At 42.5% G+C, this 13692-nt stretch overlaps 1 protein-coding gene across 10 annotated transcripts in view; it reads right to left on the bottom strand.

Annotated features, from left to right (window-relative positions):
• Positions 1-13692, bottom strand: part of mast2 (microtubule associated serine/threonine kinase 2) — a 244180-nt gene that overhangs the window by 28113 nt on the left and 202375 nt on the right. For all 10 annotated transcript variants that reach the window (XM_078258289.1, XM_078258292.1, XM_078258293.1 and 7 more), the window contains 5 exons: positions 12325-12400; positions 11054-11263; positions 4831-4932; positions 1759-1891; positions 827-894 (listed from right to left, as the gene is read on the bottom strand). In XM_078258289.1, coding sequence (XP_078114415.1) covers positions 827-894; positions 1759-1891; positions 4831-4932; positions 11054-11263; positions 12325-12400 — 589 coding nt within the window. The remainder of the gene's footprint in view (positions 1-826; positions 895-1758; positions 1892-4830; positions 4933-11053; positions 11264-12324; positions 12401-13692) is intronic.

Genomic DNA, 13692 nt, shown 5'->3' with positions numbered 1-13692 from the left:
AGCCGTCAGCCGGGCTGCAATATAATCATAATAGGCAAATGTTCACCGTCAGTCAGCGTCCACTAAAAGTTCTGTTTTTGCCACTGACAGGCTCAGATTATTATTTTGGCAACATTATGGAAAGGATGCCTACAGAAATAGACCTTTCTGTTAAGAAGTAAGATTCTTTTTGTTTGACATGAAACAGCCCCAAAACCGTCATCGCCAAACACACCAGACTCCATGTAAATAATCAGTACTTTCAGCGTCTATAGAGCCAGCAGATTTGTATGTGTAAATGGGTTTATTTCAACCAAACCAGAGTGTTGATTGTTGGAACAGTGAAAAGACGAACCAAGATGGCTTTTGATAGTTTTATATTGCTTCTGGCGACTTTAAATGAAATGTGTTTTACGATGATAAAATAACTTTTGTGTTTAATGGAGTTTCGTGTGTTTGGCGATGGTGATTTTTCAAAGTTTATGTTAAACAAAGAGGATCTTCCTCTTTAACAAAAAGGTCTATGTCAGTAGGGATCCTCTCCATAATGTTGTCAGACACTTAATACACAATAAACAATAATAATCTGAGCCTGTCAGTGGCAAAAACAGAACTTTTAGTAGACGGAAATCGAAGGTGCGAAATTCCCCGTTAACCTTACATTGCAGCTTGTTTTGGGCAGCGGTCTTGCTAAATACTGGACACAAAACATCCAGGTTTAAAAACAAAGTTACCCTTTAAAGAGAAAGTCAATCTTAGATAATGTCCTCTTGCAGAGTGTTTAATCAACTTCATGCTGACAGACATAACACCTAGTAAATGTTGAATGATATGATTATGTACTTACATCGACTGAGTCATCTGTCTCTGGGGTTTCTGGGTTGCCGCTGTCATAGCTGCTCAGCTGGGCCATTTCTACAGACAGACACAAGATATTCAAATCAACAACTTTATTAAACCCACAAGGGGCAATAACTTAAGAGCATTACAGACAACACACACATGTACATAACAGCACACAAGCCAACATATAGACCTACACCCTAGAGAGTAGATAAATAATAATTAAAAAATAATAATAACAAATAGCTTTTATCCATTTAAAAGTCAAATTTCAGAAGGGATAAAAGAATTAGAGTGGCGATTAGTTTTAAAGGCAGGTGACGATGTCTTGATGGCAACAGAGAAAATTCACTCTGAAGAACATGAGATATTAAGACAAATGATGAAGAAAAATGTTTTGTGGCCAGAAAATCCAGAAGCGCGTAGCAAAACATGAACAGATTTCCCTAACATTAGTTATTTGTAGTTATTTAAGAGTCCTCAAAATAATATGATAATGCAGTTTGAAAGTAAATGCGTTCTGTCACAACAGAACATCAAAATATATTAAAGTTCTGAGTGTTTGCCAACAGGGACGGTGTAGAATGCCCTCTGGTGAACAAACTATGCAACGCCAACACTTTATTTGTCATTATAAAAGATTCTTATGAATATAAAAAATAAAATAAATAAATAAATAAATAATAATAATAATAATAATAATAATAATAATAATATATCATATATATATTCATTTATTGGCCATTATAAATAGTTTGGAAAATGCCTAATATCGGCCGAATATATCGTCCCGTCGATAAATTGGTCTGGCTCTATTTTGTATTGTATGTTAGGAGGAGCCCATCGAAAGCGAGATGGTTGATGTCGACGGGTTTATCCTAGTGAATAAACTTGTACACCAACAAAAACGAAATGTGGAGAGTGAGATGGCGTTACCCTCCAGGGGGTCCCTGGTGAGGCCCAGCTGGCTGATGATGTATCGGGGGATGTCGCTCTTGATGCCCTGGCCCTCTTTGGCATGGCCCTCTGCTGCTTCCAACAAATGGTAGAACTCCTCGGGATCAAACTCCTGCAGGGGAGGGAGACAGGAGGGAGGAAGGAGGGAAGGAGGAGGGATGGAGCGAAGGGAGAGAGGGAGGAGGGACAGGGGAAAAGGAAAAGGCCAAAATTTAAGTTTGTAAAATGGCAGAACAATAAATATTTACAAAAAAAGGATTAATGTCATGAGTCACTGATTGTGTTTAGTTTGGCCCACGTGTGCAGATGGTCTTGATGTATTATACTTGAGAACCAAGTAACTTATTTTGATAGACTGACAGAGTAATAGGATTTCAAACATTCATCCCCTGAAGCTCCAAGATGTTAAACGTAGAGAGTCATTTTCTTTTCTAATAATAAGTTGGGGTCAATTGCAGTCACTGTTTGAGAGCAAGCAGAGCTACTTTTTAACTTTTTAACTGGTGATTCCCTTTTCTCATCACAATAAAATCAAGTGATTCAAAATGTGGTCTTCAAAGTTTTTGTCAGTTTTGGTCTGAAATGCTTTAACGTGCGTTCTTGGATTTGAGCCGAATGGTCCTGACTGCAGCCAACCTCCAAGACAACAACAACAACAACAACAACAAGCCCAACAGTAAACCAGCCTTCTGATTGGACGATAAACGCTGGCCTCTGCATCAGCAGAAGGGCGATGAGCGGACAGACAACGCGAAACAAGGACGGACGGGTTTTGTTCTCGCACTCCTGTGTCCTCTGACAGAGACGTATAGACCACTGCTGTTGCAACACACACCCATACACATACACACATACACACCCACACAAATCCATGTAAACACACCCTCCCTGCCCCCCGCTCTATCTGTGTGCTTCCATTTGTAAAAACCCATCCTGTACGGTGTCACAGCTTCAGCTGCATGTGATTAATCAAAACTGCCAATGTCCCCCCCCAAGTCTCACCCTCCACTGCCACTCCAATTACCCCTCGGCCTTCAGCATTTGTTTTTTTCTCTGGAAAAAAAAAGTCTTTATCTATTCTCCCCTCTTCACTTTCTCCCTCCTTGCGGTTTGACCCCGGCTGTGCACAATCTCAACCCAAACTGACGGAGAAGGCGCTCTGTGCGGAGGACGGACAAAGTGCCTCCGCAAAACATGTAAAACCCTGCCGCTCCAGCTGAGAGGTGTTAATGAGTGTGTGCGCGTTAGGCCGGTTTTAATAAATGAACTGCTGTGGTTGAATCATTTCATAGCGGGGGGAGCAGGAAACTCTAAATTGTTTATTAACCATGCGTGGAGTCGAGCTGTACAATATGAAAAAGCAATTCCAGTTAATGCTGGGTTATATTTTTCAAGCAGACTCTAATTCACGCCACAGTGCAGTAGTGTGATTAAAATGCAAAACTAGTCTCTGTTAATATGACACATGATTAAAGCAACACGTATGTCTGACATAAGACTTATTTGCATGTGTTGTGTGTGTTACAGTATGTGCCTCCTGTGTATGACTGCGTATTACGGCAATTGTGAGAAAAAATAAATAAAAGCGGGAAAAAAGTCTCTGCGATCCCTCTGGGGTCTGAGGATTTTTTCAGACATAGATGATGTTGTCATTCTCTGATATTGTTGTCAATTCAGGGGCAGCCACAAAACAGGACAAACGCAGACTACAACACACAATTCGGACAGCTGAAAATAAATCATTGGTGCCTCTCTGCCCTCCCTCCAGGACCAGGAAGCGGCCAGGAAACATCAGCAAAGACCCCACACATCCTGCACACACTCTCTTTAACCTCCTCCCCTCTGGCAGGCGCTACAGATCCCTGCGCACAAAAACAACCAGACATAAGAACAGCTTCTCCCCCACTGCCATCACTCTACTGAACACTGATAAGTGGGGTCATCCCCACTTTGGCCACTCACCCTCTTCTCTACACATTACACACTTATCATTCCAATATGCATCTTGCACATTACTTTTTGCACTTTACATCCCACTCCATGTGTACTTGTCTTGATATTATGTCTTATTTGTATATTTGTATTTTTGTATATTATCTTGATATGTGCCTATATTGTGGTCTCTATTGTACAGTATGTGTCTCTATTCCTATTTGTCTCTGTATAGAGAGTTAACAACAACCAAAATCAAATTCTTTGTGTATATAAGTATCAGGGTTCATACGTATTTTAACCAATACTTTTTCATGACTTTTTGGCACATTTCCATGACTATGTATCCCTGAAAATGTCAGTCGACATTATACAATAAGAATACAAATCTGTGTTAAAGTTTACCCTCAGAGGTTTAACAATTAACAATGTATGTTAAACACTTATTATTATGCTGTGTTAAAAATTCCATGACTTTCCCACCTTTCCAGGCCTGGGATTTGCATTTTTCAAATTCCATAACTTTTCCAGGTTTTTTCAAAACGTATGAACCCTGAAGTATACTTGGCCAATAAAACTGATTCTGATTTGATCAAATTTAAGCAGTATTTTAGCACCTTGACTTTTTTTTGTACTCAACACAAGTTAAGCTACAATAATATCTTGTGTTTATACTATTTTTTTACGTTGTACAAAGTGTGCTAGAATGGGTGAAAAAGCATTACAATACCCATTGTGACAAACTGACTCGGCCACTTGTGGTGACTGTGTGGAGTCTTAGGTATGTAACAAGCACAAACACTTACATCTGCTCCATTGTTTTAACAACTCATTTGCAATCTAAAAAAAATCTAAAGTCACAAATTTAAGAAAGGAAAAAAAATCGGAAAAAATATGTGTTTTTTATGACTTCACTTTGCAATGTTGGATTAACCTCATCACACCACGGACGCCGCTGCTTGCCCCGTATTACGCCTGCAGTGGACGTCCGCATCAAATAATACTTTGCAGCAGATGTCTGGTTGCTCATTTGTTCTAACTCCACACTTCCAGATTAGTTGTGTGCGTATGAACAATATGACCATAATCAGTCAGTCAGTCAGTCGCCGTTTCTCTCACCAGACACTCCAGCAGGCGCGCCGGCCGGGCGATGATGATCATCAGCTTCCTGACGAGTTGTGTGACGAAGGTAACCTCCACGCTCTCTGAGCGCTCGTGAGCCTGGACACACAAAGACAACAGGAGAAAGAGTTTGCTTAGCATGAGAATGTTGAATGTCCTAAATGAGGTTCTGTCCCTCACAAGAATATGTATTTATTGTTTTTCATCATACTTTGGATACGTTATCATCATGACGAGATCTTGTCCCCGAATGTCCCCTGCATTGTGTTTGTCCTTCCCAAATAAAGCAGGACAGTTTAAGGACACACGGACGGCGCCACCTGGGAGGTAATCTAAATCAGAATGACCTCCGCCTCGCTCCCTGATATCCAGCGTGAAATGTCTGGCAGTGTGGAGACAGAGCAATTTACCCAGCAATCCACTGGAACTGACTGGAAACGCATCTGGAGCAAACACTGATCCCCGGGAAGAAATGTGGTGGAAGTGAAATGTGTGTTAATGTGTGTGTGTGTGTGTGTGTGTGTGTGTGTGTGTATAAAGTGGAAGCTGTAACAATTACCCACTGTAAAACATGTTTCATTCTCAGGGGGGTAATGTGTGTGTGTGCATGCTTGCGTGTGTGTGAATGCAACAAGAAATTATGTATGTATGTATGTATGTATGTATGTATGTACTGTATGTGTCAGAGAGGCTAACAGAGAGGAGGCTCATTAACAAAGCATTGGCAGCTCGTTGCAGTTTGTTTAACAGAGCTGTCTGCTGGAGGCTCGGGGGCCCTGACCCCCTCCTGAATAATTTATAACTGTAATGAAACCTGGAGGGGGGGTGTCTATATACTGTATGTGCAACCTAAATAAGTATTAGGGTGTATATGTAAGCGTGAAGGAGACTGAATGTGAATGTGTGTGTGTGAGAGGTGACTGGACAGGCCAGTGATCATTAAGTAATGGAGAGCAGAGGGACGTTTCCCACTGTGCGGCGGCTAATAAACCAGTCAGAGTGTATGCGTGTGCGTGTGTGTGTGTGCGCGTGTGAGACAGACTAACTATATTTACTCTGCATGTGTACTGTGGAAGGTGCATTGTTCCCTGGTGGGTACACAGTGTAGACGATGTGCTTTAACAGCTTGTATGCATGTGTTACCTGTATATGATGTTTAATAATGATATAATCTGCGGATTTTAGTTTGTCACAAACAGACCTGCTGGAGCTGCTACCCCCGCGACCCGACCCCGGATAAGCGGATGAAGATGGATGGATGGATGGACAAACATATCCTGTCGCCGTACATGGAAAATATTAAAATTCAATGTGTTTACATATAACGTTGTTTGGAAAAAGCTTCCCTTGCATCGTTTAGAGAAAAGGAAGTCTGTACGCAAGTAACTTCATTTCACATTCGATATAGTTCCGTTTAAATCATTATTGCTTCTGGCTTTTCGGGCAACATTTTTTTTCTGAGATACTTTTAGAGACACTTTCAATAAAAACAATTTCAATGAGTTTTTACTCCTGGTTAAATAAGAGTAAAAACATGCCAAATTCCAGGAGATCAAGCATCACGTTCCCTTAGAAAAAGAACGGGAGGTGACGTCACCGTTTGTGTCGCCCCATCACTTTCTCCAAGCAGGTGATATTTCCACCTGAGTCCCGCTGAGAGCCAATTAAAGCCAGATGTGAGCAGCTGTACGTGAGCCCTGACGAACACGCTCAAGGTTCAGAGTGAGCGATCGCCAGAGCCGAGTTAGCACTCTGCCCTTTCTCCCCCTCTGCCCTCGGGTGACCTGCGGGGGTCTAACAGGGTCTTCCCAGGGGTTCCAGCAGAGCGTGGCCTGGATGCAGGTTGCCATGGCGACCGCCCTGCAGGTCTCTAAGAGCCCCCGTGACGAGGATGGACGAGGACGAAGGGCGAAAAAAGAAAAAGAGAGAGAGAGAGAGAGAGAGAGAGAGGAGGGCGAAGGAGATAAGGGTAAAGGTGGAGGAGAGATAAAAGATGAAAGCGGATGCGGAGGATAGAAGGAGGAGAGGTGAGTCGGCCTCCCGCGAGCTCTGTAATGGGGTCACGACATGAGGAGGGAAGGAACGGATGGATGAATAAAGGAATGGATGCACAAGGAGGACAAAGGACTTGAGACAAGTCAAGCCCAGGAGGAGTGGACCGATGAAAACTACATTCAGACAGAAGAAGGATGATTTCATTCAGGGCTACAACGAACGATTATTTCAAATCTGTTGATTATTGTTTCGATTCCTTGATTAGTTGTTTGGTCTGTAAAATGTCAGAAAATGGTGAAAAATGTGGATCAGTAGGGGTGTGCAAAAAAAAATCGATTCACATTCGTATCGCGATTCAAGCTCTACCGATTCAAAATCGATTCACAGAATTCCAAAAATCTTTTTTTTTTCAATCACATGAAAAAGTAACTACATTTACATACTGTGAATCGGGTTTTTTTAACCTATGGATCAGTGTTCCCCAAAAGCCCAATAGGACGTCCTCATATGTCTCGTTTTGTCCCCAACTCAAAGATATTGAGTTCACTGTCACAGAGGAGAGAAGAAACTAGAACATGTCCACGTTTTAGAAGTTGGAATCAGAAAATGTTGATCTTTTTCTCTCTCATAAAAAAATCCAACCGATTAATCGATTATCAAAATAGTTGTCGATCAACTGAATCGTTGACAACTAATCAGCAGTCGTTGCAGTTAAAGGGTCAGGTGACCCAAATCATTGACACTGTTTCTAGAAAGACAAGTAGACTCCATGAAAGAAGTTCATCACTCCACTGGATTTGGGAGGCAGACTTATATTTTAAAAACCTGGGGAAATGAAGCCGACCCTGGTTGTATGTGAAGATATTTACCGTAAGATTATTGATATTTGTTAAGGCATTTTCCTTCACTGTTTATACCGAAATGTTCCTTTAAAATCAATCAGACTTATTTTTTATAAATGGCTGTTCAACTGAGGTTTCAGAAAACTTACAACGTCACACATATCAATGTCAGGATTCAGTACAAAGTGACGTAAACCCTAATAAATGATATAGTTTGTCAAAGACTTAGGTGCGCATTTTTGGCCGATGTTGTCTTTCTCAAATTGGGGTACACGCACCCCTAGGGGTACTTTGGAGTACTGCAGGGGGTACGTGAGATTTTTGCAAATCTGTGTTAGTTTAAAAATATGTCATGCATAATTCCTCAAATAATTATGCTGTAATAATAAATGGATTTATTGATGGATTCTAAACATTTGAAATGTAGCATTTAAGTGTTTCTGAGTTACAAGATTGTTGTTTAGTAAATCTATCACTGCCAGCGCTGTATTGTTCCTCTTTATATAGACTTTTGTTTTCTATCCAAAATGTTTTGTGCTGCTCAGGAGGTACTTGGCTTTTAAAAAAATTCAAAAGGGGTACAGTATTACATTATTGAAAAAAAGTCTGAGAACCTCTGCTTTAGAGCACTACTATCACCATATCTTTGTCTCAAACGTTGGAAAAGCTAGAGCAGATGGTAAATATATAACACTCAGAAAGCTTAAAACCAATACTTGCTAAAGAAGTCCAATTGGAGACCAAACTACAATCATTAGATCTGCGTATTTCTAAGAATCTGAGTGTCATTTAGTTAGTTTTGATGCTCACATGGGAGGGAAAACCCTGATATCCATATTACCGGCCCAGCATGAAACCAAAAGTGACTTAACGGTCAGATATCACGAGTGGAAGGTGAGCAAATGATTTGTTTGTGATTTGGGTGAACGGACCCTTTAACCTGATCACCACCAGCATTTAAGACCAAGTTTAGATCACTGTCCAGCTACAGAAGGGCTGAGCCGACGACTAAAACATCTGGGTGTCCAACAGTCCTCAAAGTTGTCAGCCGAGCAGTGAAGGCACCATTCATCAGTCCTAAATGTCCCAAAGAGGAACATCTAAAAGGCACTAAATGAAACATAAATGTGTATACCACACGCGTAAAGTACAAGCTTTATGTATATTCTAGTCCCTTTACGCATTCATAATTAACTGATCCAAAATAATTCATCAGAATACAATACATCCCTCTGACATACCACCAGTAAAAATGACTTCATGGCTCATTTAAAAGTCTGAATTATTAACAAGCTGCAGATGAAAACACCCACAGCAGTTGACTGATGACGAGAAGATTTAATATTTAATGTATTTGTCATTGACCTCTGGAACACGCTCAATTATCTTTTTGGATTATATTCACAAGAAGCGGTCACACGTCTTTCAAAACAAGCAACAAAAAGCTGGTTTTGTAATTATTAATTAAAAAACAATTCCAAGGACTTGTTGTGTATATCACTACTATGTTGCCTGAGTATGACAGGAAGTTACAACCCACTAAAAACAAAGAAAGCAGCTCCAGAGGCATCGTTTAAAACCACCTAAAGCAGAACTAAAGCGGCTGAGAGTGATTTCAAAGTTATATTGAGTTGACATACTCTCGCTATTTAATTAACAGCATTAAATGACGTCTGAGTGAAACTACAGAGAAGCTACGAAGACTCATCGTCTTTGTCATCATCAGCGTAAACAAGTTTCGACGTTCCGATAAAGCTTGACCGAATCAAACCGAAATGGACTCAACTGTAAAGTCTGCCTCCTCCTCCTCCTCCTCCTCCTCCTCCCTGCTGTGAGCAAACACCTTCCACTTGCTCCTCCTCAGCACATCCTCCAGCACCTCCTCCTCCTCCCGCCTCCTCTGCCACGAGACGCCAGACATGCTTCCGCCAAAAAACCAAAACCACAAAACCAGGAATTATTTCCATAAAAGATGCAGGCGGGGAGGCTGTTTTCACACCTCTGTCCACCTGCTCATGTCCTCCATCCTCTACTATCCTGTGTAGGTCTGGTCCACCTGCTGCCGCACTTGGCCAACCGCCAACCCCCCCCCCAAAAAAAACAGCCTAACGCCGCCTAATTGATGATGTCATCATTTAGCCCGCATTGCAGCTTCGGCGTCTTCTCCAGATGTGCTCCAAGTCCAGTTCCTCACACCCTCCAAAAGCATTCGAACAGGCTGCATGCACGTACAGTACATCCAACCTCCCTCCCCGTGAGCCGGCCGGCCAATGAGAAGCAGAGGAGTCCCCTTCAATCCCCGCCCATCCCAAACAAAAAAAAAAAACCTGTGACTGCACCTCCTTCACCCCTCCTGTTTGTCTGGGAGAGTCATCCGTCAGCCCCCGGTGACTGCTGGAGTGTGAAATTAAAATCGGGGAAATGTGTGTATGTATGTGTTTGTGTGTGTGTGCTTGCCTGCATATATGTGTGTGTGTGTTTGTGTCTATGAGGGAGAGATAGTTTGTGTGTGTGTGTGTGTGTGTGTGTGTGTGTGTGTGTGTGTGTGTGTCCCAGTAGAACAGAAGGTCAATATGAGTCCGGTGGGAGCCATAATGCCCCCCCGCCGGCTCTGGAAAACTGAGCTAATAGAGATGTCACCACTGCCACACACACATGTAAATATATTTTGGTGTTCACACGCACAGAAATACACAAAAACTGTCCCGACACGGTCCCATCACGCCAAGCTGCCATTAGCAAATCAGAGTTGTAACGGTCAGCCGTAAACAGAGCAAGTGTGTGTGTGTGTGTGTGTGTGTGTGTGTGTGTGTGAAGGCATATGGGAGAGCCGAGGAAGCTTTACGTGTTTGCAGCTGGGCCTCCGTCTTCGTGCCTTCGTGTGACCTCACACAGACTGGCGGTTGTAACGATGATGAGTGAGCGAAGGAGCGCGTCACGCCGTGAGTTGTTCCGCGGTTAACCGAGCGGGACTGGGAGGCTGCCATAGTCATGATGTCTTCATCAAATGCCAGAATCTTGAAATTTCCAGATCTTGTATATTTAAAAACCTTGGAAACGGCCTTCCTGTCTGTCTTGATTTTTTTTGTTTTAATTAAGAGAAGGTAATCATAATTTAAGACGGTTCTCTATCTTTGAAACTGGTAAAGTGAGGACAAATGTAAAAATATAGATGTGTTTCAGTTTTTGTGGTTAAATTATTGAATGAACAAGAGTTGAAAATGTGTTTACGCCTCCATTGAGTTTTCAATAAAATAATATCTTCTTCTCTCCTCCAATATTCCATCTTGAGGAGTTCAATTTGTCTTTCTTTTCAGACTCTTTGCTTGCTCGAGTGTGTGTTTGCCAGGCAGTGAATGGGAACGAGCTGTTGCTGGACTTACGTCTTGCAGCAGCTTCTCCAGGTTCTCCTGGAGCTCGTAGAAGTAGCGCGAGGTGATCTGGTCCCCTCGGCTTTTCTCCAGGCAGTCTCGGGACAGCTCTATCAGCTGGTGGTGCACGAAGCTCAGGACCCCGTCGGCCAGCGGGCAGACCTTATCCGGGGCCGAGGAGCTGAGCAGCTCCGCCAGACGCTCCTCCATTTGAGCCGTCGCCTGGGGGGGGGGGGGTGGGGGAAGAAGATGAGTCACAGTAGAGGTACACACATACCAGACCTACAGACCAAAAACTGCATGTGCACAGGATGATGTCATATATTAAAGTGAATCGCTTCTAACTAAATGCTTCATTTATAAAAAAAATAAAAATATGTGAAACACGTGAGAAAATACTCCATGCACCATATTATGATACTATAAGCATCCAGTCATAATACCGTATTCACATAGACACATGATTAAATTGAATCGAAATCAAAAACTCATCATAAAAGATTGAAATCTGAGACCATTTCAACTGATCAGTTATAAACTAATTCCTCTTCTAGACCTTTAAGGCTCTGACACACCAGCTCGATAATTGGTGACTCGAGTCTGTTCGATGTGTTCCGTGCTGTCGTCAGTCGGAGGACCTGTTGGCGTTCATTTTGGCCGATTTGACTTGTTGAAGCGGCAGGTGGGCAGTCGGACTCAATGGCCAATCTGAGCCCTTGACTAGTGAATCAGTGCACAAGAAAACCGCCAGTATCTTCTTATTACTAGCCATCGTATTTTCTGCCGTTCAGCGAGTAATGAAACGACAGCATGCTCCGTGTTTACTAGGTCTAGAGAGATGTTCCGTCATTTCCGGTTTTCATTTTTTTGGGCGACAATACAGATTAGCGCCGCCTGCTGTTATGGAGACGTATTACGTCGCTCAAGTCGGCGTCGATTCGCTGTGTTCCGAGGCACTTTTTGGACCTCGGGGAGCCGACTGATCAGTCCAACTGTCTTTTCTGCCGACGTTCGGCCTTCGGGTTGGTGTGTCAGAGCCTTTACGTTCATGTTTTCTGGTTAAGCAAGTCTAATTGCTGTAGCTTTTTAACAGTCAATAAACACACATGAAATTCTTATTAAAACTTGGTTTTGGACTCCAACTTTCAGAACACATAATTAAGGGAAACTAAACTTTTTTCCAGTGACTTGTTTTCAGGTTTTTGTTGTGTGTTCCTGGTCCTTCTCTGTTTCACCCACAGTGACTGTGTTATGTACAGGAAGTGTGTCTCTGCCGTACCAACCTTGGGAAACCTCTCCTTGTACACATGGTTCATCATCACGATCTCATGGTCGAAGGAGATAGGCGAACGCCCGGGGCTGGAATTAAAAAAACAGACAAACACAGGTGAGTGGAGACACTCAGTAAAGCCTTAAAACCTCAAATGTGCGATTGTGAAATAAAGAAATGAAATAAAATAGAAGCAGCCTGTCATACAGGAGGGATTTCAATCAGCCTCCATATCGCCTCATCATTCAAACTTGAACCTACGCTATGATAATTTGAGCCGATAGGACTGTGTAAAAATTGAAATGCAGAAAACGACTCTAACCCCGGGATTCTACCTCCATCTGTGCCGTGGTTTTGTTCCGTCGTCCGCCATGCGTCCTATCACACCGAGAGCTTCTCAGAAGCCAAGCGATTTGCCTGCCCAACTCACAGATCTTGTTGTTTTGATCATTTTTCCTGCATATTTATGCTTCTAAAGTAAAAGTAAGTAGTGTACATTAGAGCTGTAATCGGGCCGTAAAAGTTCGGCCCGACAAGGCCCGAGCCCGACAGAATTCGGCCCGAGCCCGACAAGTACATTTTGATTGACAGCTTTTTAAAAGCCCGAACCTGTTTACAGCCCGACATTATTCAAATGTGCGCACGCACACAGCTCTTTTGCCTTTTGTAAAGAATGACTAATTTCTACATTTTTAACAGCATTTATTCATGACTAACGGAGGCTATAGGCCACTTGGAAGTTGGAACAAAGAAATGAAATAAGTCCTCCAGAGGCCAGCCTCCGTTTCACCTCCTCAGCATCCATTTTCGCATTAATCGAAACGCATCACCTGACTGCTCATTTACCGTGCAACCCAGAGCCCGGCCCGAGCACGTATAAAATGATAGAAATTAAGACCGAACCCGACGGGGCAAAGATCTTCAGCTCTAGTGTACATAATTTAGCGGTTTCTTCCATTAAGTCCAGTTATGAAAGGCACGGATCAAAGATGTGTGGCTGTGTTTTAGTTACTAAAATAGTGTAGTGATGTAATGTATGATCGGGAGTCTAATTCAAATCTAAGAAAATTGATGCTCTAGCCCTTCACTTCCCGCCTGGCTTTTGAATACCAGGCAGGTAGCACCGTCAAAAACACACCTGGCTGCTTCAGGGACACGTGAGAAACGCGCTGCGTCGCGGCACACAGCAGAGGCGCGCCTGGTGGAATTTAGGAGTAATGCTCTATGGCAGAAATTGAGTGAATAAGCAACTTTTTCTTGGAATGAACGGGGTGACATCTTGGCACATATAAATGGTTTGAACAAATAGATCAGGGCTAACAAGATGATTATAGAAAAAACAGTTTCTTAGAAAGAAAAAACTCTCTCTGTAGAACAACAG

Source organism: Sander vitreus, chromosome 9 (assembly GCF_031162955.1).
Source record: "Sander vitreus isolate 19-12246 chromosome 9, sanVit1, whole genome shotgun sequence".
Classification (NCBI taxonomy): Eukaryota; Metazoa; Chordata; class Actinopteri; order Perciformes; family Percidae; genus Sander; species Sander vitreus.
This window is presented reverse-complemented; position numbering and strand designations above follow the sequence as displayed.